The 25,711-nt window shown below is 34.6% G+C and overlaps 1 protein-coding gene across 1 annotated transcript; it reads right to left on the bottom strand.

Annotated features, from left to right (window-relative positions):
* Positions 1–4,713: 4,713 nt before the first annotated feature.
* Positions 4,714–6,003, bottom strand: LOC114279994 (L-type lectin-domain containing receptor kinase VIII.2). The gene has a single exon (XM_028222306.2). It carries the CDS (start codon positions 5,909–5,911, stop codon positions 4,877–4,879), a length of 1,035 nt encoding a protein of 344 aa, XP_028078107.2. The 5' UTR covers positions 5,912–6,003; the 3' UTR covers positions 4,714–4,876.
* Positions 6,004–25,711: the final 19,708 nt, after the last annotated feature.

Here is a 25,711-nt window from a genome sequence, read left to right as displayed (position 1 = left end):
TTTGTCATTTTGCATTAAAATTTTATTTGGATACTCAAATTAGGCACCTGTGTTACAATTTCCACCAATTTGGACAAAATTGTAATGATAACACTTTAGTCCCCAATCATATGAGGGTGAAATGATTATTTTTAAATGAGAGGGAGTTGAAGTACTTTTAGGACAAACCATAAAAAGATAAAATGGATTTTGGGGAAGTGCTTATAGGGAAAACCACAAAGGGTTAAATGGATTTTGCCCTATATTTGTTTATCATTCTTTTGTTCAGGGTGAAGGGTTTGTATGTCATATACTATGCCTGTTTTGTGCAATACTCCTTTAGGCCTCGTTTGGGAACATGCTATTTTAGTAATTTTTTGACTTTTCGGTTAAAATATGAAATAAAAAAAATTAATCAGCTTGTTTATTTTCATTTTTCAGAAAATACTTTTCAAAAAATTCTATTTTTTTTATTTTTCGTATTTTTTTGTTTTTACTGAATTTTTTAAATATTTTAAGCAATTTTTTTACTTTTTAGACACACCTAACATAAATACACCTAAAAAGTAAAAAAATTGTAAAAAAAGATCTTTTAAAAATTCACTAAATACAAAAAATACAAAAAAAAAAATACAAAAATTCAGTACATTTTTTTATATTTCTATGAATTTATTAATTTTTAAAAATATTTTTTCACAATTTTTTTACTTTTTAGATACATCTAACTAAGGTGCATCTAAAAAAGTAAAAAAAATGTTTAAAATTTAAAAAATATTCACTAAAAACAAAAGAATACGAAAACCAAAAAACTCAGTTTTCAAAAAAATTAATTCAGAAAACTCAAACCAAACACACTGAATATGTTTGGGATGACTTTTTAATTTTTTATAAAAAGATGTGCAAAAAGTAGAAAGAAAATAAAATCTTTAATTTTTTGGTATAAGTTGTTGGCTTTTAGATTTTTTTAATAACTTTTTGACTTTTAGGCTAAAAGACTTGCCAAATGAGGCCTTAGTGTAAATTACTTCCTACAAAAAAAGGTTTACCACAAATGGTACACTTCAAAAATTAGAAAGAGGGTCTAGGTATTCGTTTCGGAAAAGGAGAGTGGTGAGTGGTAGCTGGCCACCCCCAGATTTTTCACTTTCCACTTTTGTTTTTGTTTTGCTTTGTTTTGTTTTTGGTTTTTTGTGTAAATGATGGGTTTGAACCCTGGGGTCAAGTCACCACTATGTTAAGACACCAGTTAGCGTGCAAATAATCTCTCCTTTATCAGTAATTCTACCAGCATCTAACCTTAGGAAATAGTACATCTAAGTTCCATCACCAAAGGTATTCATTATTCAAGATTAGGGTTGGGGTTCGGGGAAGACGGATGGCTTAAGTGCATGGCCTCTTTCTGGATTAGAGAAGAAGTTTCGATTACCACAAAGAGGTGCTTGTACTCAACTCTAGAGGCTTAAATATAAATTCCTACATATGTAGTTTATAGAGTAATTAAAATTTGTGCTGAATTAAAATCATAAATTTAACCAATCCCACAGATTCAGGAAATGGAACAACACAACAATACATCCCACATGCCTCAGTCATTGTGTGAACATGCAAAGATTAGATCAAGATGATTGGTGCAAGATCAGCAATAAGGGCATGCAAAAGAATCACTCTTGTGTTTAGTCACACAGAAAGGTCCAATTAACAATTAGGAAAGAACAGTAGTATAGGATTTCAGTATGCAGATCACTTATAACCTACATATTTGGCCAGCAATCAAATAATAAATCATTTAAGAGAAAAATTGTTCACTCCCATGATAGCAAAAAAAGGTTCTAATCCAAATTCAGAGCACCAGAACTCGAGAGTGGATGCAACTAAACTAAATAAATAAAGAAATAGAAGTCCACATTTTAGAAAAAAGACTAAGAACAAAAAGAGATGAAGGTGCTATCACCAATAGTTCAATGTTGAAATAGATATACAAAGACTTCAAGGAATCTGAAATTATGGGTGATGGAGTGATCATCCCATGAATGGCACTCTCGACCAGAAGTAAAGCAAGGAGATAGTTACGAAGGTGCTATCACAATCAACAATTTTACAAAGAATTCACTAGTGATGTCCAGATCCGAGAAGTTAATGACTACAAATATGAGCTCGGAATCTCAAACAAACACAATGACAATGCGGCTGAATATGAACCTTATGAATATGCATGTAACGCACAATCACATGGAGTTGTGCTGATCCCAGCATATTTGAAAATAACCCACACACCATGTTCACAGAAAGGGGAATAATAGGTTACGAGTAATTCAAATTATTCGTTCTCTTATTCTGAAAAAAGCCAACCTTGACATAACATGAAGTTCTAGTACTTAGGATTTTGCAATAAGCAAAGCCACAAAGGAAAGATGATCTATTCTAGCAAATCATAATATTTGCAAGCTAGATTAAAGGTTCCATGGCATTACTTCATGGGATGGTTTTAGTAGAGCTAAGAGCAGTGCCAAGTGTTGGGATTTATACCATATCCCACCAACGCAAACGGGGAAGTACACTCACGCACACACCAAAGAGAAAAACCAATCACGTATAGATTTACGTGGTTCAGCCTAAATTGCTTACATCCACGGGAGAGAGAGCTTCCACAATGAATAAAATAAAAAATACATGTGAAATGGCCAAAACACTCAAAACCTACACCACTACCAGAACCCCATGCTCAAGAGCTGTTGTGTCATTGCTCACCTTGGTGCCCACGATATTTTTCTCTCACCCCTTACATCTCTATTTTTTACCTCACTACTCTCTCAAAGAAACCCTATAGTCCACATTACTTTTTATAATAATCTATCAATGAGAATCCTAACTCTACACAATTAGGTAACCAAATCCTACACATATTAGGTTTCTCAGTAGATTCCAGATTCTATTATCTTAACCCAAATATATGTATAAATCAATCTAATAACTGTATGACACCTACCTTTATCACATGGGCGGATTAATCCTAAGACCAAGGCCATGCATTGGGAAGTTTAATCTCCACACTATAGAGATGGGCAACTTCATTAGGCTAAAAAAGCAATTGGTTGGTTATGTTGAATACATGGTTCTATGAATCGTACGATTTGATACGATTTTCGTATAAAACAATTCGACTTGCATACTGGAATTGTAAAATCAAATTAATCAGACGATTCATCGTCATAATCGACATGATTCGTCCGATACACACGACCCAAATTTCTTTTTCTTTTTTTTCCTCCTACCCAACTCTATTAAATGACATCATTTGACGTCTTTAACTAAAAAAGAAAGCACAAATAGAAGGAGTCGAGAGAGACAAATTGAATTGAAGATGAAGTCAAGCTAGGGTTTGATGAGAGAGAAGACGAAGGAGACAATGTATAATCTCCAATTAGAAGCAAGACACCAACAAAGGGTAGAACAAGGAAATGCCTATGATCCTATTTCTCTATCGGATATGGAATCTGATGATGAGTGGATAATTGAAAAAGATCCTGCCCTACTTGAGTACACCGCATGGCTAGATATTGATGAATGTTTTCAAGTTCAAGTGGGATCAAGTAACAAAAAGAGGAAGAGAGGTAATATACTTTTATGCATTCAAAGTTCATGGGTCTACTGCCTGAATGTTCAAAATGACAAATACGAAACTTCTTACTCTTATTTGTAGGGCCTAGAAATCTCAACAAGACAAGTAGAGGGAAACAAGTGGTTGAAGTTGATGATGATGATGATGATGATGATGTTGATGAAGAAGAGATAGAAAATATGGAGCAAGTAGATGTTGGAAGTGAAGATGACGAATTGATCAATGTTCTTGATGATGACATGATTGATATTTAGAAATTAGACTTCAATAGTCTGTTGTGTTGTATGCCACTATGCCTAATGATGTCATTTTGGATTTTGAATTTTGCCAAAAGCTAGTTTTTGAAGCTTGAACTTTGGTTTGATCTATAAACTTTTGGAGCTTCCTTTTAAATCAATGACAGTTGAAACAATTATGCATGAAATTTATATTATATTGTTAATTTTTTCATTTTAAGCACTATATTTGTCATTTTATATGTATATATATATTTTATATAAAATATATATATAATGTTTGATTCGATTCACGATTCAAGTTTTTAGAAATACGATTCACGATTCGATTCGCGATTTGACAATCATGGTTGAATACATAATGCCACTTCCTACGACTTCTTTAAAAATAAGCTTGCAGGTGCAATGTCAATGCCATAAAAGACATAAGTAAAGGCCTAGGTGAGATGGTGGGACTCCGTCCGACAAGTGCTATTAGAGCTAGGTTGTCATTGGTTTGAGTAGCAGGAGCGTCATCGTGAAAGAGGGATTGTTGGGTACACAATCCTGCTTCCTATGACCACTGTAGAATCCGAGCTTGCGGGTGCAATGTTGAATGTCATAAAAGACTTAAGTGAAGCCATCCCTAAGTTTTAGGAGACAAGGTGAAACCCAGTATGACAAGTGGTAAAAACAGGGCAGCAGTGTCCGCCTGTTTAAGGACACACTAAATGCAGTGTGTCTAACATTGCCACAGAATCTACCTTGCACTCAACTTAATCAATCCTCTACATCCTTAAGCTACAGAAATTTCTTTTAAACAGGCTTGACTTGTTCCTAATTTTCAAAAAGATACTTATTACTGATGAAATATGAATATTTCTACTAACCGCTTCGAGATTAAAACAGGCCATAGACTCATATGGCAGTCAAGAACTCTTCATTTAAACATAATACAAATTCAACAACATGAATTACAACTGCATACAATAAGTGGTTCCATAAAAAACTACATAAGTCATATCATTACAAACAACATAAGCACATCTGAAAGATCTAATTCTTAACATTTTTGCAAGCTATCATCCACAACAACGCTAACCTTTTTATATCCGAAATTTGTGGGATGATGCAAAGAGTATTCCTCAGGGATCACTGCAGTCCTATTAACAAAGATTGTCCACAAAAACAGTGCCATGAACACCACCAACACTCCACACCCAACTGCAAGAATCAACCCAGAAAGCATAGTTAATGGACAAGGAACTTTCTTATGCCCCGCTTTCCGATCACGGCCTTTATCGGAGTGAAGCCGAGGATCAACTGGCTGAGAATGCATCCAATTTGGGACACTCCTAACTCTAAAGTTCCATGAATACACAGTACTAGTCTGTACTGAATTACCACTAGATGAGCTTATTCCCACAAGAACCTCTTCTCCTTTCCATAATTCCCCCAAATCGATCGGAAAAACCATCAATGGATTGTATGGCTTCGCATTACCCATTTTACTCAACCTAATTTCCAACCCTTTGGAACTCGCATCGTAATCGATCCAAGTCTGTAGCTTCACTCCACTGTTGAGAACCAAATTGAGAGACGAAACATTGCTAACCCTAGCTGAAACAAGACTACACACATCAACACCCACATGATTCGCATTCTCATCGCCCACATTGCTGTCCATCGAAGTATCGAATTCAATCCCAAGGAATTTAATTCCCCGGGAAAACCCGAACGAGGTTTTACCGGAAAATTTCTGGGGGAAATTAGTGGGAACGATTACCAGAGCAAGTCCATCGCCGAAATGGGGAGAGATTGAGAAGGAGAAGTCGGTGGAAAACGAAATGGGTTTGATGGGGTGGTTCGATTCGAGGAATTTGAAGGGTTTGGTGTGAATGAGAAGACCAGAGCTCGAAGCAATAGGACGAGTGAGCTGTATTGAAGAACCGCCATTGACGATCTCGGCGTCGCCGAAGAGAGCCAAGTCGGAATCGAAGCTAGGGTTTGGATGGAGAGTTGGGAGTGAGAGTGAGAAAATGGGTTTGGAAGCTAGGGTTAGGAGAGAGAAAATTGTGAGGAGATGGGTTGAATCCATGATCAACTGTATTCGATTTCACTTTCTTGTTCGGAAACGAGTAATCTGATGAGGAGGATAGGGTTTGTGGATCTGGATTTGTAAGACTGCCGATAAATAAATAAATAAATAAATAAATAAATAAATAACTATGAGTTTTTATTTTTTATTTTTAATATTAAAATAATAATAATTTAAAGAATTGATCCACTTTTCAGACTATTTAAGAAATTAATTTTAAGATCGCACGTTTAAAATGTAATATTAGGTCGACATAGATTACGACACGCTAATGTGGCAAATTGAAATCGCATATTAAAAATGAGATGTCAAATTGACTTAGCTTCTGTTACGTTGACGTGACAAGTTAAAATTGTATTTTTAACATTCAATTTTAACATAAACTCACATTTTGAAAGAGTGGTGCTATTAGACCCTATAAATCATTTTGGACCCCCTATTTCTTTGAACTCCCATTTATAAATTTTAAAATCCATAAAATTTCTTTTTACCCTCCCAGTAATATCAAAATTTTCCTCACATATTCCACCCATTGAACACCTCCACACCATAAAAAAAAACCTTCATTCCAAAAAAAAACCCTAATTTCTATGCCTCCTCTCATTCTAATTTCTCTTCCTTTTCACTTATCCCCTTTTCATTTCCTCCCTAATTTCCTACAGACCTCACTCATCCATCAACTTAAATCCCATGAAAATCCACACATATGAAGGACATTGACAAAATGGGTGGATAAGATATCCTTGTCTGTTGTGCATCCAAAACTTGTTCTCCAACGATCAAATGAAACACTTCGTGTAGAAGAGATAATGGCGGTGCTATGGATGAGAAGTCTTGGTGACTTAGGCCTCGTTTGGGAACCCTCCCTTTTAGTCAAAAAGTTACTAAATTAGCCAAAAAGCCAACAACACATACCAAAAAGTCAAAGATTCTTTTTTCTCTCTACTTTTTGCACATCTTTTCGTAAAAAGCCAAAAAGTCATCACAAACATACTAGTTTTTTTTAGCTCATATATTAGCCAAATAGTCAAAAAGTTACTAAATTAGCCTGTTCCCAAACGAGGCCTTAATAAGCTCCTCCATTTTCTTGTTTCTTTGTAAATTTAAATTTGTTGTTTCTTAGTAAGCCCTCTCTCATACATGATGTGTTTCTTAATAAGTCTCTCTCTCTCTTTCTCTCCCCCCTTTCTCTCTCTCTCATTGCTTCTTCAAAACTGAATTTTTGAATTCTAAGAGTGTTAAGAATTTTAACCATTCAAAGTGTTAACAAATTTTCATGTTCAAACCTGCATTCCCAAACAAATAAGCTATGTTTGGGAATGTGTTCCCGAACAAATAAGTAATGTTCGGGTCCGTATTCTCGAACTTGGAAAAATGAAAACTTCTGGGAGTGTCAAGAATTTTAACCATTGAAATTGTTAACAAATTTCCATGTTTGAATTTGGGAAAGATGGATGGGTGGTGATGGAGATGTGAGCTCTCATAAACCCTAATGAGTCATGTAGTGGGTGTGTGTAGCTTGACTTTTCATGCTTCTTTCAGATACGACTAGCCCTACAGTTCGAACCCCCGTGGTTCTAAATCTGATTCCATAAGTACAATGTGAAATAGATAAATACAAATGAGTCCGAATCTGACAATTCTTTTAGAAAATTGATTTTGAATCAAAATGCTAAAAATGGACTGTTATGCCAAAAATTGACTGTTTTGCCAGATATAGAGTCGCTACCTAAATATTTTTGAGAAATTTAGGAAACTCATGACTCGTGCTAAAGGCCACGTGTCTGTCAGCACAAAGATTGTCTCGGCTCAAGAACTTAGGTACGAAAGAGGAATGTCATGAATTGAGTACCCCACTCGCTTGATCAAAGATCGGCCTCTACTAATCATGATGTGATTCTTATCTACATTATATGCTCTTATTCCGATTATTAGACTAACTTTACTATGTGTTGCACACAAGTATAGACTAATTTACAAAAATTGGAACACTTTGATTTCATGTATGTTTTTGAAAATTGTTTCGAATATGTACCACTTAAAAAAGTGATCTCATATGCACATTTGATCAAATTATCCCAATTTAAGCAATTAGCCTTCATCCACAGGCATTCAAGAGTTATATCAATTAAGCACTTAGCCTCATGGTAATCATGCTTGACATGACAACAATCACACTCATGCAATATGCTAAAGCAGTAAAGCTTATCCCAATTCCCGATGCGAGACAAGAGAGAGAAAATAGTTACAAAAATGCATGATTCTAACTAATGTAATATGCCTAATGCAACATATACAAGATGTAATTAATAGGCTCGGTTACTAATATGGCATTTGAAACAATTTGATAGTATGCTGTTTCAACATGTTTTCAACGAAGTATGTAAACTACATGAGTTGAACCTCATACATGCAAAACAAATGGATGCAAACATGGGAAATGATAAAAGAAATACGATGTTCTAAGCTAATCATCATAAGCGAGTAAATAAAAGGGAGAAAGATGTGAGGTTGGAAGTGTTAATCATATTATTTAATTTTGATGATGTCTAAAATATATTAGTTAATATACATATTATTTGACACAAATTATTATCTTTTTAAAATATATATATTTGTTAAATATTATTTAAATAAAATAATATTATCTTTTTAAAATATATATGTTAAATATTATTTTAAATATTTTTCAAAAACTTTACTATTCACTTTTTGAAAAATAGGGTTAATTACTATTCATCTTTTGACAAATCGATTAATTATATTATTTTGACAAAAATGATTATTTTAAATATTTTCAAAAACTTTACTATTCACTTTTTGAAAAATAGGGTTAATTACTATTCATCTTTTGACAAATCGATTAATTATATTATTTTGACAAAAATGATTGATTGGTTGTATTATTTTGACAAATTTGATATTTATGGGTTGTCTTATTTTGACAAAATTAATATGGAGTGGTAAAATATTTAGTATAAAATCTTTACAACATATACAATATTTTAAAGAGGACATATATTTTCAGATCCATCATAAATATTATTTATAGAGATTTTTCTGTATGCAAAATTTTGATTAGAACTTATATAACATTATATGCAGAATACATCACGTGCGCTATTAAATTTTTTACACTACATTGATTATATTATATTATAATCAAACAAGAAGAAAAAGATGGAGTTATGTATATATGTATATATATATATATATTATAAACTAGATGGAGAAAATTATTTGTTTGTTTGAAAGTTGTGAACTTTGTATTAAATTGTCTACAAAAACGGTGGCTCCATGTTTGAAAAAAAAAACAAGAAGAAAAAAATTAATCTTATTTTTATCTTTTTAATTCTTATCATTTGCTGACTATTTAAATTTAAGGAGTGTGCTTATGTAAGCAATGACATCAAGAGTCTGCTTATGTAAGCGATGACATCAGGAGCGTGCTTATGTAAGCGATGACGTCAGGAGCGTGCTTATGTAAGCGATGACGTCAGCAAGGAGCGTCCAACGGGTATATTTTTGTGTATAAATAGAGGTGTTGGATGTGGAGAAAAAATCAAGAACTTGAAGAGAAAATATTTCTGTGAGCTCCAAAATTCTGAGTATTCTGCTCTTTCACTTTCAGATCTAAGTCTAGCTTTTGTTCTTACACTTTCATATCTACTCTTTGTGAGAGAATTATTGTAAAAGTGGGTTCAATTACCACTTATTCTTATTCCTTATTTTTGTGAGAGATTTTGTAAGGGTAAGGCATTTATTGTTGAGTGAGGCTCAATAGATAAGAGTAAGTCCTGTGCCAAATCCACAAGCTTGGTGGTGTATTTATTCAATTGATAGTAAAGAAATTCTCAAGGAGGTTCCTTGGGGAGTGGACGTAGGCCTGGCGTGCCGAACCACTATAAATCGCAGTGTTTGATTTTCTCTCTCTATCTCTTCTACTTTTATATTGATAATTATTATTCTGTTTTTTTTTATTTATTAAAATTCTGAATATTGTGTTATTTTTAATATTGTGAAATTTTTAATAACCCAATTCACCCCCCCTCTTGGGTTGCCTATCTGGGATAACAATTGGTATCAGAGCCTAGACTCTAGTTTTTGTGACTTAACCGTCTCAGAGTAGATCATGGCAACCCCTAGTTATTCCTTACCCGATGGACAAGCATCTAATAGGCCACCTCTATTTAGCGGCACAAATTTTAGCTATTGGAAAACTAGGATGACCATACATATTCAATCTAATGATTATGAATGTTGGAAAATTATTTGTAATGGTCCAAAAATTCCTACCAAAACTATAGATGGACTTAGGGTACCAAAACCTGAAGATGAGTGGGATGAATCAGATACTAGAATGGCCCAAATTAATGTCAAAGCTACAAACATGTTGTACTGTGCTTTAGATGCCAACGAGTTCAATAGAATTTCCACATGTAAAACTGCTAAAGAAATTTGGGACAAGCTTATAGTGACTCATGAGGGAACCGAACAAGTTAAAGAATCTAGAGTCAGTTTGCTAGTCCATAATTATGAACTTTTTAAAATGAAGCCTGATGAAACTATTCCTCAAATGTTTACTCGTTTTACTGATATTATTAATGGTTTAACTTCTCTTGGCAAAATATATACTAATGCTGAAATTGTAAGAAAAGTGCTTAGGTCATTGCCAAAAAGTTGGGAGACAAAAGTCATTGCCATTACCGAAGCCAAGGATTTATCAAAGCTAAGTCTAGATGAGTTAATGGGATCTCTCTTAACTCATGAGCTCATAATGCAAGAAGGAAAGGAAGAGGAGGACAACAAGAAGAAGAAATGAATAGCTTTCAAATCCACCTCGAAACATCAAGAGGATAAGGAAGATGATTCAGATGAGGATAAGGAAATGACATTCATCACTAGAAAGTTCCAAAGGTTTATGAGAAAGAAACAAGGTGTACGAAATTTTTTCAGAAAAGACTTCAACAACAGGGATTTTCAAAGAGGAGAAAATCACAAAAAATCTGAAGTAACCTGCTATGAATGCAACAAACCTGGACACTACAAATCAGAATGTCCAGAACTTAAGAAAAAATTCAAGAAGGACAAAAAGAAAGCTATGATTGCAACATGGGGAGAAGATAGTGATGAAAGCGATACAGAAACCGAAGTTTGCAAAAACGAGGTTGCTAACCTATGTTTAATGGCACTTGGAAATGAAAATGAGGTAAATGACGAATCCTTTACATTTGATGAATTACAATTAGCTTTTGATGAATTACATGCAGAATTTAAGAAACTTAGTTTGAAAAATAATTGTCAAAAGAAAGTAATTTCAAGTTTATCAAAAGAAAATGAATCATTGACTTCCAAGATAAATATTTTAGAAAATGAAGCCATGAAAATGAAAAAGGAAAATGAGATTTTAACTCAAAAAGAGTCTTCAATTTCTGAAAAACATTTAGTTGTATTGCAAAAAGAAAACGAGTCTTTAAAAAATGAGCAAATTATTTTAAAAGAAAATATTGAAGACTTGAAAACTACTCTTTCAAAGTTCACTCAAGGTAGAGAGACTTTAGATAAAATTCTTAAAAATCAAAACCGTACTTTTGGTAGAGCCGGAATTGGATATAAACCTTTTTCAAAAGTAAAAACTGCCAAAAATGGTTTTGTATATGCATCTTCTAATCACTCTCATCTCACATGTCATTTTTGTGGAACAAAAGGTCATATTTCACCTTCATGTCCTATTAAAAGAAATCCTTTTGCTAAAATAAAAAAGATGTGGGTTCCTAAGGATATCTCAAGGATATCAAATTCTAACTTTTATGGACCCAAGAAAAAATGGGTACCAATAGATAAATCAAATTTTTGTAGGTATGTTTCAAGACAAAATCCAGTAACGATAGATGGTATCTCGACAGTGCATGTTCGAGGCACATGACTGGAAATAAAGCTATGTTCGCCACACTCCAACCAAAGGATGGCGGATATGTAACTTTTGGCGACAATAGCAAGGGTAAAATCATTGGTGTAGGAAGTATTGGTAAAAATCCCTCTCCTATTATTGAAAATGTTTTATTTGTTGAAGGTTTAAAATATAACTTGCTTAGTATTAGTCAATTATGTGATAAAGGTTATAGAGTTATTTTTGAGAAAACTCATTGCACTATTGAAAATACCTTAGAAAACAAAACTTTATTTGTAGGTTATAGACATAAGAATGTATATGTGTTTGATTTACATGATTTATCTTCTCATTTTAACATTAAATGTTTATCTGCTATAAATGATAATGGTTGGCTTTGGCATAGAAGATTAAGACATGCTCATTTTGATTTAATTTCCAAACTTTCAAAAAATGAGTTAGTCATAGGTTTACCAAAAATTGTTTTTGAAAAAGATAAACTTTGTGATGCATGTCAATTTGGAAAACAAACTAGAATTTCTTTTAAATCCAAAAATATCGTTTCAACTATTAGACCGCTTCAACTCTTGCATATTGATCTATTCGGACCATCTAGAACATTAAGTTTAGGAGGAAAATCTTATGCCCTTGTTTGTGTTGATGATTACACTAGATATACATGGGTATTATTTTTAGCACACAAAAATGAAGCTTTTTATAATTTCTCAAAACTTTGTAAAAGAATTCAAAATGAGAAAAATCTTAATATTTGTAGTATTAGAAGTGACCATGGTAGAGAATTTGAAAATGATGATTTTATTAAGTTTTGTGATGACTTAGGAATAGATCATAATTTCTCAGCCCCTAGGACTCCTCAACAAAACGTTGTGGTTGAAAGAAAAAATAGAACTCTTGAAGAAATGGCTCGCACTATGCTTTGTGAAAATAATTTGCCTAAATATTTTTGGGCGGAAGCTGTAAACATTGCATGCTATGTTATAAACCGTGCCATGATTAGACCTATTCTTAAGAAAACTCCTTACGAACTTTGGAAAGGTAGAAAACCTAATATTAGTCACTTGCGTGCTTTTGGTTGTAAATGCTTTGTATTAAATAACAATAAAGATAATTTAGGAAAATTTGATGCTAAATCGGATGAAGCTATATTTCTTGGTTATTCCATGTCTAGTAAAGCTTATAGAGTATTTAATAAAAGAACTCTACTTGTTGAAGAATCTGTGCATGTTGTTTTTGATGAATCTAACGATATTATTTCCAAGAATCTTTTAAGTAATGATATTGTAGAAAATCAACCAAGCATGGAGAGCATTTATAAAAAGGAAAATGAAGAAAATCCATTACGCGAACATGACGAAGAAATGACAATGGAGAATCTTCAAGAAATATATGCTCTTCCAGAAAATGACTCAAATCTACCAAAAGAATGGAAGTATGCTCATGGCCACCCCAAAGACCTCATCATAGGTGATGCGGCGGAAGGTATAAAAACTCGTTCCTCTGTTAGAAATATTTGTGGTAACTTGGCATTTGTTTCACAAATTGAACCAAAATCATTTTTAGAAGCTGAAAATGATGAAAACTGGATTTTAGCAATGCAAGAAGAATTAAATCAATTTGAAAGAAATGAAGTTTGGTTTTTGACCCCTCGACCTAAGGATCATCCCGTTATTGGTACAAAATGGGTTTTTCGAAATAAAATGGACGAATCTGGAGTTGTTACTAGAAATAAAGCTAGATTAGTAGCTCAAGGCTATAATCAAGAAGAAGGAATTGATTTTGATGAAACTTTTGCACCAGTTGCTAGACTTGAAGCTATTAGAATGTTACTTGCTTTTGCGTGTTTTAAAGATTTTAAATTATATCAAATGGATGTTAAAAGTGCTTTTTTAAATGGATACATTTCGGAGGAAGTCTATGTTGAACAACCTCCCGGTTTTGAAAATCATAAATACCCGGATCATGTTTTCAAACTTTCAAAAGCCTTATATGGCTTGCAACAAGCTTCTAGAGCATGGTATGAAAGATTGAGTAATTTTCTACTTGACAAAGGTTTTTGTAGAGGAAAAATTGATACAACACTTTTTATAAAAATCAAAAAGGAAGATATGCTAATCGTTCAAATTTATGTTGATGATATCATTTTTGGTGCTACAAATGAAAATTTGTGCAAAGAGTTTGCTAAAGACATGCAGGGTGAGTTTGAAATGAGTATGATGGGGGAATTAAATTACTTCCTTGGTCTACAAATTAAACAAACTAATGATGGAATCCATTTAAATCAAACGAAATATATCAAAGATCTACTCAAAAGGTTTGAAATGGAATCATCAAAGCCTGCAGCAACTCCAATGAGCACATCGATAAAAATCGACAAAGATGAGCAAGGTAAACCCGTAGATGAGAAGAAATATCGAGGTATGATTGGTTCTTTACTTTATCTTACTGCAAGTAGGCCCGACATAATGTTTAGTGTTTGTATGTGTACACGTTTTCAATCCGCACCGAAAGAGTCACACATCATCGCAGTCAAACGCATTTTCAGATATCTTGTCGGCACTCAAAATTTGGGATTATGGTATCCTAAGGGAACCACCTTTGAACTTTTTGGTTACTCAGATGCCGACTTTGCGGGATGTAGACTTGACCGAAAAAGCACTAGTGGCACTTGTCATTTTCTTGGACACTCACTCACCTCTTGGTTTTGCAAAAAACAAAACTCAGTGGCTTTGTCAACTGCTGAAGCAGAATACATTGCCGCCGCTGGGTGTTGTGCACAATTGCTTTGGATGAAACAACAACTTCAAGATTTTGGACTTCACTATGATCATATTCCTATAAAATGTGACAACACAAGTGCCATTAACCTTTCAAAAAATCCTATTCAGCACTCACGCACTAAACACATTGAAATAAGGCATCATTTTCTGAGAGATCATGTACTCAAAGGTGACATTGAACTCGAATTTGTGCCTACAAATTGTCAATTAGCTGACATATTTACCAAGCCTCTAAATGAAGAACAATTTTGTTATATTAGAACAGAACTTGGTATGATGAATACTCCAATATAATGTTTATATTAAAAAATAATTTTTTAATAATTAAATAAAATAAATATTTTAATAATTATGATTATTATAAAAAAAATAATAATAACCATAATAATAATATACATATATTTATATATATAATTTCTCTCTCTCCCTTTCCGTCTCTATCTTTCACCCACTCTCTCCTTTACTTTCTCTTTCTCTTGGCCTCTCACTCTCTCCTTCTTCAGCCGACTTCATCTCCATGATCACCATCATCTACAACCATCTCCACCATCCACAAAATCATCCATCACTACCATCATCCACCCAAATCCCTTACCAATTCATCGAACTCCATCACTTCTCCATCCGAAAATCTGCATCACCATCTTCACCGATTCATCAAGTTTCATCACCGATCCATCAAGATCCGTGACTGATCCATCAAGGTCCATTGCCGATCTACACTAATTCACCACCGATCTACCCCATCTTCTCCATTTCTTCCGATTTTCAAGGTCATCACCGATCAACATGTTAAAATTATTATTGCACTGTGTTGTATTTTTTTTCTTGTTATATGTGCTCCAAATTCTCTTGGATTTAATATTGGTTGCTTCTACCTTGATTGAAGTATTTGTTTTTATTTTTATTTTCTCCTTTTATGCTAGTGCACTTGGTGTAGTTGTTTATGGCCAGATCTTAAGGGCCTTTGGTGTCATAGATTGGTAATTTATTTCTTCAATTTTATGAAATTTCTAGTGCATTAATTCAGGGGGAGACTTATATTTTGAGATTAACAATCATTGTAAATATATATATATATATATATAAAAAGGGGGGGCATGTGTATATTCTGTGCATAATTTTAGGGGGAGTATATATATACATTTTTTTTTCTTATCTGCCATACTCCTTATCTGCACCAACAAACAATTTTTTTGTGCAAAGTCAAAATTTTTAAAAAAAAAAATCATAATAATAATAATAATAAATAAATAAAGGAAGAAATGCTCACAATTTTATTTCAGAAAAAGAAAATATTACTCGATTACAGGTAAATTTTCAGAAGGTTTCACAGATTTTTTCTTTTTCACTTCTCTCAACAATTTTTCATGAGCCTCTGTTACATGCCTCTCTCTATTTTCGATTTCTGTGAGTCTTGGCATTATCACCGTTGCATAATACTGCACTGCATTCTCCAACTGTGCATTTTTTTTTTAGCTCTTTCTTCTCCTTACACATATTCACTACTTGTTGTTTTAATAAGCACACCTCATCTCTCCATTGCTGATTTTCTTGTACTCTTGCTTGTAATCGTCGCGCCATATTGGAAACTGCAGTCATGGCCTGTGTACTAAGAGCCACAGTGTGATTAATAGCATCGAAATCATTTCGATTGCCAATACCACTAGAACCCTCATTTACAGGCATAGCATGTGCCTGCGTCACTGGTACTCTCTCATTTGCCTGCATTACAGGCACCTCATGCAGGTCCGACTCATTGATAGCCAAGGTAAGGAATGACATGATTACAAAAGAAGCTAAAACAAATTTTTCTCTCAAAACACTTGATGATTTTGTATCTTTGCCTCTGATCTGTGTCACTTTTTATACACTCCATTGCTCCATTCCTCGATGCATATCTGCTGTCTCTGCTCAAATCTTTTGTTTGTCCATACTTCCTGCGCTCGAGATGCTTCAAAATCCCCACAATGATTCCGACAAGACAGCCGGCCCCTTATTTTATTTTTGGCCACCCAGATTATTGTATCCACTGTGTTTGTTTCTTATCTTCATCTTTATTTTGATGATGTCAAAGGGGGAGAAAAAATATGATTTTGAAAATTATATGTTGCAGGGTTACCATTATCAAAATTATATGTCGCAGGGTTGTCAAATATTTTGTCAAATTTATTTTGTGTCAAATCCATACAAATATTCCCATCATCAAAAAGGGGAGATTGTTAATCATATTATTTAATTTTGATGATGTCTAAAATATATTAGTTAATATACATATTATTTGACACAAATTATTATCTTTTTAAAATATATATATTTGTTAAATATTATTTAAATAAAATAATATTATCTTTTTAAAATATATATGTTAAATATTATTTTAAATATTTTTCAAAAACTTTACTATTCACTTTTTAAAAAATAGGGTTAATTACTATTCATCTTTTGACAAATCGATTAATTATATTATTTTGACAAAAATGATTATTTTAAATATTTTCAAAAACTTTACTATTCACTTTTTGAAAAATAGGGTTAATTACTATTCATCTTTTGACAAATCGATTAATTATATTATTTTGACAAAAATGATTGATTGGTTGTATTATTTTGACAAATTTGATATTTATGAGTTGTCTTATTTTGACAAAATTAATATGGAGTGGTAAAATATTTAGTATAAAATCTTTACAACATATACAATATTTTAAAGAGGACATATATTTTCAGATCCATCATAAATATTATTTATAGAGATTTTTCTGTATGCAAAATTTTGATTAGAACTTATATAACATTATATGCAGAATACATCACGTGCGCTATTAAATTTTTTACACTACATTGATTATATTATATTATAATCAAACAAGAAGAAAAAGATGGAGTTATGTATATATGTATATATATATATATATTATAAACTAGATGGAGAAAATTATTTGTTTGTTTGAAAGTTGTGAACTTTGTATTAAATTGTCTACAAAAACGGTGGCTCCATGTTTGAAAAAAAAAACAAGAAGAAAAAAATTAATCTTATTTTTATCTTTTTAATTCTTATCATTTGCTGACTATTTAAATTTAAGGAGTGTGCTTATGTAAGCAATGACATCAAGAGCCTGCTTATGTAAGCGATGACATCAGGAGCGTGCTTATGTAAGCGATGACGTCAGAAGCGTGCTTATGTAAGCCATGACGTCAGCAAGGAGCGTCCAACGGGTATATTTTTGTGTATAAATAGAGGTGTTGGATGTGGAGAAAAAATTAAGAATTTGAAGAGAAAATATTTCTGTGAGCTCCAAAATTCTTAGTATTCTGCTCTTTCACTTTCAGATCTAAGTCTAGCTTTTGTTCTTACACTTTCATATCTACTCTTTGTGACAGAATTATTGTAAAAGTGGGTTCAATTACCACTTATTCTTATTCCTTATTTTTGTGAGAGATTTTGTAAGGGTAAGACATTTATTGTTGAGTGAGGCTCAATAGATAAGAGTAAGTCTTGTGCCAAATCCACAAGCTTGGTGGTGTATTTATTCAATTGATAGTAAAGAAATTCTCAAGGAGGTTCCTTGGGGAGTGGACGTAGGCCTGGCGTGCCGAACCACTATAAATCGCAGTGTTTGATTTTCTCTCTCTATCTCTTCTACTTTTATATTGATAATTATTATTCTGTTTTTTTTATTTATTAAAATTTTGAATATTGTGTTATTTTTAATATTGTGAAATTTTTAATAACCCAATTCACCCCCCTCTTGGGTTGCCTATCTGGGATAACAGGAAGACATACACATTATTACATTATTGCCCTTACGTAGGAGGGTTCGAATAAATGGACTAGCTAATTAATTACTTAATTAACTAACTATTACAATACCCAAAATAAATTAGCTACATTAGCTAATTAACTAGTTAACTAATTAGTACAACATTACATTAACTATGTTAGCTAATTAATTAAATACAACACATAACTAGCTATTCTAGCTAATTAGTACAAATCAACTAATTAAACTAATTAATTACATTATAGAATTAATTAATTAACTAAGTAATTAATTACAAGTTCACTAACAACATACTACTATTAACAACACAAATCTAACGGGTCCTGAGGAGCAAGGAAATGGCCTATGCATGGAAGCAGATTTCCACCCGAAAATGCCTCTGTTTGGCTGCCAAAATACTTCTGTTTTGCAATTAGGGAATTGCACTGATTTTTCACCTTAGTTCTTGCTTTGTTCTGCAGGAAACATGACACTGCCTTGTTAGAAAAAGTGGCTGGCAACCCAGAAGTAGTGGCCGACCGACCACTAATAGTGTGCCTAGTAAAAGTGGCCTATTGTAGACACCCCATTTATGACCGACCTTAAGACTTGGGCGCTATTGATGGCTCCCTTGGTGATGAAAGATGTGCAGGGCAAAGGTTCGACTTCTTTGGCAAGGAGAGAGTCAAATCCAACCTTATACCCCATTTTTGGACCAAAACTATTTTGATCAAAGATTTTAGACTTTGAAATCCTTTCTTTCAAAATGCTTTTGAAAATGATTCCTACGATGTTCCGACGCTCGCATTTTGTTAAATGTCGTGCTTTTCGGTAAACCGAGCAAGGACAAAGTGGAAATGAATGAAGGAGAGATTAACTCTTTGAAAAATCTTTCAAAACACCTTGCTTAGGGGTTTGGAGTTGAAGAAAAGAGGAGAAGAGGGAAGAAACCAAGTTGGAGAAGAAGATGGGCATGAATCGCTAAGAGAGAGTCGAGCAGCCCTCGCTAAATCAGGTCTATCCTTTTGAATACTTGGATTTCAGCTATGAGGCCACCATCGTTGGAAATCTTACTTCCGGGGCTTCATTTTTCACTTAAGAATCTCCTAAAGCCGAGTCCGGATAGGGGAGATATGATTGGTTGAAGTTGGGCATCATTCCGGTTGGACCGAAACTGAGTAGCCTTCACTAAAAGAGGGATATCTCTTAGCACACATGGAATTTTGATGTGAGGCTTTCATAATTGGAAAGAAGACTTCCGGGGCTACAGTTTAGGCTTAAGAATGACCTGAAAAGGAGTCCAGATGAAGGAATTAGGCTTGCTTCAAGTTAGGGACCAGGACTGATTTTTTCCATCGGCCTCTATGGGACTGCATCGGTCACAATTGGACCTCAACCGCCATAGGTCGGCCAAAAGTGAACCTTATCAGCCACAAATGTTGGCCAATCGGCCAAAAATGTCCAGAAAGCCCAGAATTGGCAGATATTTCTCCTCTAGCTGTTTCTAGCTTGTGCCACCTGTCCTAGCTCAGATATTTTCGACCAAGCTTGATATTTTGCTATATAATGAAGCCTTATATCTCATATTCAAGGGTGAGAAGATTGGGGGATAGATTAGAACAATTTTGGCAAAAGTTTTGGGAGCCTCTCTCTTTAGAAACTCTCTCTAGATTTCACTATCTCTAAGGATTTTGTGCTTGAAGGCTTGCATATATCCATCTTCAACCTATTAACCCTTAAGAAGACTTGATCACCATTGGGATGAGGTCCCTTGGAACTTGTTTTGGCTCAGATTTTGGCTGGTTTTACTGCTGAGCTTCAAGGTGCTTCAAGGGTAAGCACTTGCTCTTTTAAACCTTTGCTTTGCCTGCTTCTTTTACCACCTTTGTAAACTATTTTTGGCTTGGTTTTGAACTGAGAAAATCTCTGTTTTTTAGTCCTAAAAGTGATGGTTTAGGTCTATTTTGTGTTAGGGGGTTGTCTCTTCCTTTTGTTTTTTAGCTTGTATAGCTTTTGAGCCATTTTCTAAGGCCTTTCAAAATAACTTTTCGTGGCCTTTTTAAAAACCCTGTTTTAAGGCCCCAAATAGGAGAGGGTGGTCTCTTCTCCTCTTGTCTTGTTTGTTAGTGTTGATGGCCAACCAAATGAGCATGTGTTTTTACTTCTTTGTGGCTTTGTTTAGACTCATTTTTGTGACTTCTTAGACCTGCCATAACTCTGTTTTAGGCCGGTTTGGTCACTTCTTGCATGCTTTATACACTTGTAGTGTAAATTTACACACTAGCCTAACATGCATCATGCTTTTGATTATCATTCTAGCATGATTTTGGCTTAACTCTGAGAAACTTTTGGTCATGTTTTAGCATGCTCTAGGTCTGATTTATGTTATTTTGGTCATGCATGCATTGCTTTGTATAGCCATGGTTCAATCTAGCTCATTAGCTTTGTGTATTGAGTCCACTGGCATGCATTGCTTGGACTATTTTCATGATTTGGCATCATTTCATATATGATTTCAGAGCAAATTTCATGGTCATGCACTTACATCTTTCACTCTTTCCATGCTTTGGAAGGTTGGTTCTTTATGCCTTAAACATGAGCCATTGTGTATGCCATCATGCCTAAGCTTGCGAGTTATCATTTCAGTGTGTATTTGGGGTTATTTTGCCATGATATAACTTTGATTTTTTTTTTTGGCGAAGCCATCTCATGCTTGGTCTTGGTAGGTGTAGTGTAATCCTCCCTTTTGGCCTTGTATACATCATGCCTTATGCCCTTCATGCTAGCTTGTTTTAGCTTTGGTCCATGCATCTTTTAGCCTCACTTTGACATGTTCTAGGACTGTTTTGGGTTATACTTGCCATATGGTTCTTATATTGCATAGCTATAGTGCAAGTGCCTACGCTAGTTTCCAGCTTTAAGCCTCTTAGCATGCCATGCTTGTAGTGTTTGGATGATTTGGCATCATTTCACATGAAATTTCAGTGCATATAGTGTTGTCACACTTCCACATTTGTCACTTTTTGATCATGTTTGAGAATTGTCCTCTTATGCTTAGTCGATGAGCCATTGCATGTGCATGCGTTATCTTGCATTTCATGTCTTCATTTCAACATTATGGCCACTGATTTGGGCATGATTGAGGTCTGTCCATTTTGGTTTAAGTCCATCTTTGCATGTTGTTGCATGCCAGTTGCATTGCATAGTGCTTGCATGCTCATGTTGCATTAACTTTGTTTGCATGCTTAGGTTGCATTGCATTTTGTTGCATGCTTGAGTTGCATTACATTGTTTGCATGCCATTAGCTTTGTTAAGTTGTGCATGCATTGCATTGTGTTTGGCTTGGGTGTCAAGCCAAACACGAGGAACGAGAGACGTTTCATACTTGAAGTGATGAAACGTGCCTCAATTCTCGGTCGCCGACCCTCTTGATCATGCATGATAGAGGTTAAGGCATTTATGTGTTTTTGTGCATTTCATCCATATTGATTTGTGCAACTCGGCCTCTTTGGCCATCATACATTGAAATGCGTGATTGATGGCTCGAGAGTCAAGCACTGCACTCCTTTGAGTTTCAAACATGATAAGGGTTGCACAACATTTTCTTGCAAATGTATTGCCATGCCTCTGTTTGTGCTCTGCTGCAGCAAAAGGAGTAGTTTGCAGGAAGAGATGACCGATCGGCTATCTAGTGTGCTGATCGGCTATCAGTAATTGGCTGATGGACTCAAAAGTGGTTGATGACCCTTATCTCTTGGCCGATGACCATACCATTTGGCCGATGGCCTCTCAGCATGTCCATGAGGTGGATCAGAAGTGTTTTAGAAATTTGTACAGTTTTCAGAAGTCTAAAACAGTGTAAACAGAGGCAACATGAGGCATGGCAATGGATTTCCGAGCGAGGCGATCGAGCATGCATCATTCATCATTCCGTAGCAGGGCTGTGGCAGCTCAATTTAGCTTATTTCCTTCCTTACTTAGTTGGTTTTGTAACTTAATTAATTTGCTTAATTAGTTAAACGTGTTGTAATAATTAGCTTAGTGTTAGCTAGTTATTCATTTTGATTATGTAATAATTAGTCTAATTAGATTATTAGATTAGTTAGAATAGCTTAGCGTAGCTAGCTTGTATTATTCATTCGGACCCTCCGTCGAGAGGGCAAATTTTGTAATATGTGTGCGTGAGTGTGCGAATGTCTTCCAACCCCACGTCTTTCTCCCTTTTACTTAACCGCTTACGATGGTTAGTTCTAGGTCATGTTTTGATTAGCATCCTTATGCTTGCATATTTGCATTCATTCATCTGTTTTGCATGCACCGGGGCTCGGCGCATCATACTAACTACATTGTATTTCAATTCCGATTTGAATACATGTTATCAAGTGTTGCATTCACATGACATCTTAGGATAGCCGAGCCTATTTCTAGTTGCATTTTGCATGTGTTGCATTAGCCATCTTAACATAAACTAGGATCATGCATGATTTCTAACTAGTTATTGTTTTGGCTCAGAGTACTAGGTAAGCTTTTACACCTTAGCATCCTTACATGAGTGTAAGTGTTGCCATGATAGCATGCTTTCCATGAGGCTAACTGCTTAAATGATATAACTGCTTGAATGCTTGTGGGTGAAGCTTGAATTACTTGAATTGAAACAATTCATCAAAATGCGAGTTTTAAGCCCACTTGAGAGTGGCAAAATCATGTTTTCTAAGCCCACTTGAGGGTGGCAAATCCACGTCTTAGCCTACTTGCGAGTAGTACCTTAAAACCATTTTCAAACAAACACGAGATGTTTTGTTCCAACTTAGGCGATCTAGTCTATACTTGTATGCTGTGCGCATCACATAGTAATTCTAGCTAATAAACCGGAATAAGAACACATGTGTTTTCAAAAACAAAATATCATGCTTAGTGAAGGTCGATCCTTTGATCGGGCGAGCGGGGGTACTCATTGCATGACCTTCCCCTCTCGTATCCAAGTTCCCGAGCCGAGGCAACTTTGGTGATGACGGACACGTGGCCTTAGGCACGAGTCAGGGTTTCCTAGATCCCTCAAAACAAAATATTTAGGTGGCGACTCTGTATCTGGCAAAGCAGTCTATGTTTGGCACTTCTTTATAAAATCAGTTTTCCAAAATGATTTGCCGAATTTGGACTCTTTGGTGATTTATCGGTCTTGCATTGTACTTTGCAAGATTAGGTTCAGAAACTGTGACATTGAGTCCGAACTGGAGTAGCTACTGAACAAAACGGATTTCGCGCCATTCGCACGCGGAGCCGGGACGTTCGGTCACGTCTACACCTGTCGGTCACGTCTACACCTGTCGGTCACTAATGTTGAATTTCTCCTGCTGCAACGAAAAATAAACAGAGCACAAATAGAGCATCCTTAGGGGATGTTTGTCCGCCCTACCATTCCTTATCATCAAACAGCTCAAAGGAGTGGGAGGCTTGATTTGCAAGCCACCAATCGGCGCAAATTCATTGCGTAATGACTTAAAAACCAAGGGATATAATTTTGATAAATGCATAATGAAAGACTCGCAAATCTCCTCCCTATCATGATTTGATTAAGGGAAGTGGTTGACCTAGGAAACTTGAACCATTTCATCACTAACAAGTATGAAATGACTCAAGTCTCCATGTGTTTAATTAAACTTCGATTAAATACCAAATTATTTTATTATCTTAGTCCATTTTATCCCAATTTTAATTACCTCGTTTAATTACCTTTCTATTCCTTAATTCATTTAGTTCAAAAATGAAGATTAAGTCCTCTAATGGAAAGAAGTGTCAAACAAAGGGTTGTTTTAGGCATAAGAGAGATGTCATGCCGTTGGTAATGAACTTCTGAAGAGATTAAACTATTAAGTGCAACAATCTCTATCTCAAGCTTAAACAATCCATTGGTTGAAACAACTCTCAAAGCAAATAAAAAATCAAGAAATAAGGGAGGTTGCAGAGATGCTTAGAGGTGAACACAAGTATGGAAAGCAAGAAATAAATGTTATCAACTCAAATAGGTCGTGGCTAAGGCCTAAACACCAAACCTGTGAGGACCATTACACTACAAGCATACTATACAAAGCTTAAATGAAATAAACACCTCAAAACAGTCCTAAATTAGACTAAAGCAGTGCTGGAATTGATTTAAAAAAAGCTAAAAGAGTAAGCTAAAATAATAGAGAATGTAAGCTAGTAAACAAGCATAAGGAGGGGTGGCTAACCCCTCCATTTTTGGGACCTCAAAACAATATTTTTAGTCTATGAAAAACTCTGAAATTCAATGGTAAAAAGGTCAAAAAATGTTGAGAAAAGAATAGGAAATACAAGGGCAAAAGCTTAGAGAATAAGGTTCAAAGAAGGGTGGTTAACCTCTCCACATGTGGTAGCTTTAAACCACAAGTTTTAGCCCATAAAAAGGTGTAAAAATAGTTCAAATTAGCAAGAAAAGATAAAAAACAAGTAGTGTAAAGATGTTCAAAATTATACCTCTTAAAGCAAGGCAACTCTTTTGTTAACAAACCCACAAGTTCTCATTCGCAATGGCTGAAATTTGGACTCAATAATCTCAGTAAGAAGAGTTCCAATATTGGTTTAAGAAGTGTTTGGGTAAGGTATGTATGTTGCAAGATAGAGATAGAGATAGAATTTCAAGTTTTGAGATTTTTGAAATTTTTTGTAACCTAAAAACATGAGGGTTAGCCTTGTATATATAGAAAAACAGCCTCTCAAATCGAAAATTTCTGTATAGGAACAGCTGGAAAAAAATATCTACATTTTACACAAGTGGCCGGCAGGCCACTAGTAGTGGGCAGTTAGCCATAAAAATCTGCTTCCAGGCCTGGTTTCAAACTGGCATATCTCTTTCATTCGGACTTGGTTTTAGATCATTCTTAAGTCTAAATTGAATCATTGGAAGTCTACTTTCCAATGGAGGTAACCTCACATCTAAATTCTAAGTGCGCAAAGAGATATGCCTATTTTAGTGAAGGTTGCTCATTTCTATCTTAATCGGATTGATGCCTAACTTCAAAAGGCCATATCTCCCTCATCTGGACTCGGTTTTAGGTCATTCTTGAGTCTAAATTAAAGCCCCGAAAGTCCACTTTCTAATGGTGATGGACTCACAACTGAAGTCTAAGTGTATAAAATGATATGCCTATTTTAGTGAAGGCTACTCAATTCTCTCTTAACGGTTTCATGCTCAACCATTTCCCCAATTAGTTTTCTTCCATCCGCTCCTATTTTCTTCAAATCCAAACCTCTAAATAAGATGTTTTAAAAGATTTTTTAAAGACTTCACCTCTCTTCCATTTATTTCCACTTTGTCTGTACTCGGTT

Source organism: Camellia sinensis, chromosome 1, assembly GCF_055761805.1.
Source record: "Camellia sinensis isolate YWXY chromosome 1, ASM5576180v1, whole genome shotgun sequence".
Taxonomy (NCBI): Eukaryota; Viridiplantae; Streptophyta; class Magnoliopsida; order Ericales; family Theaceae; genus Camellia; species Camellia sinensis.
Note: the sequence above shows the minus strand (reverse complement) of the source record. Positions and strands in the feature narration are given on the sequence as shown.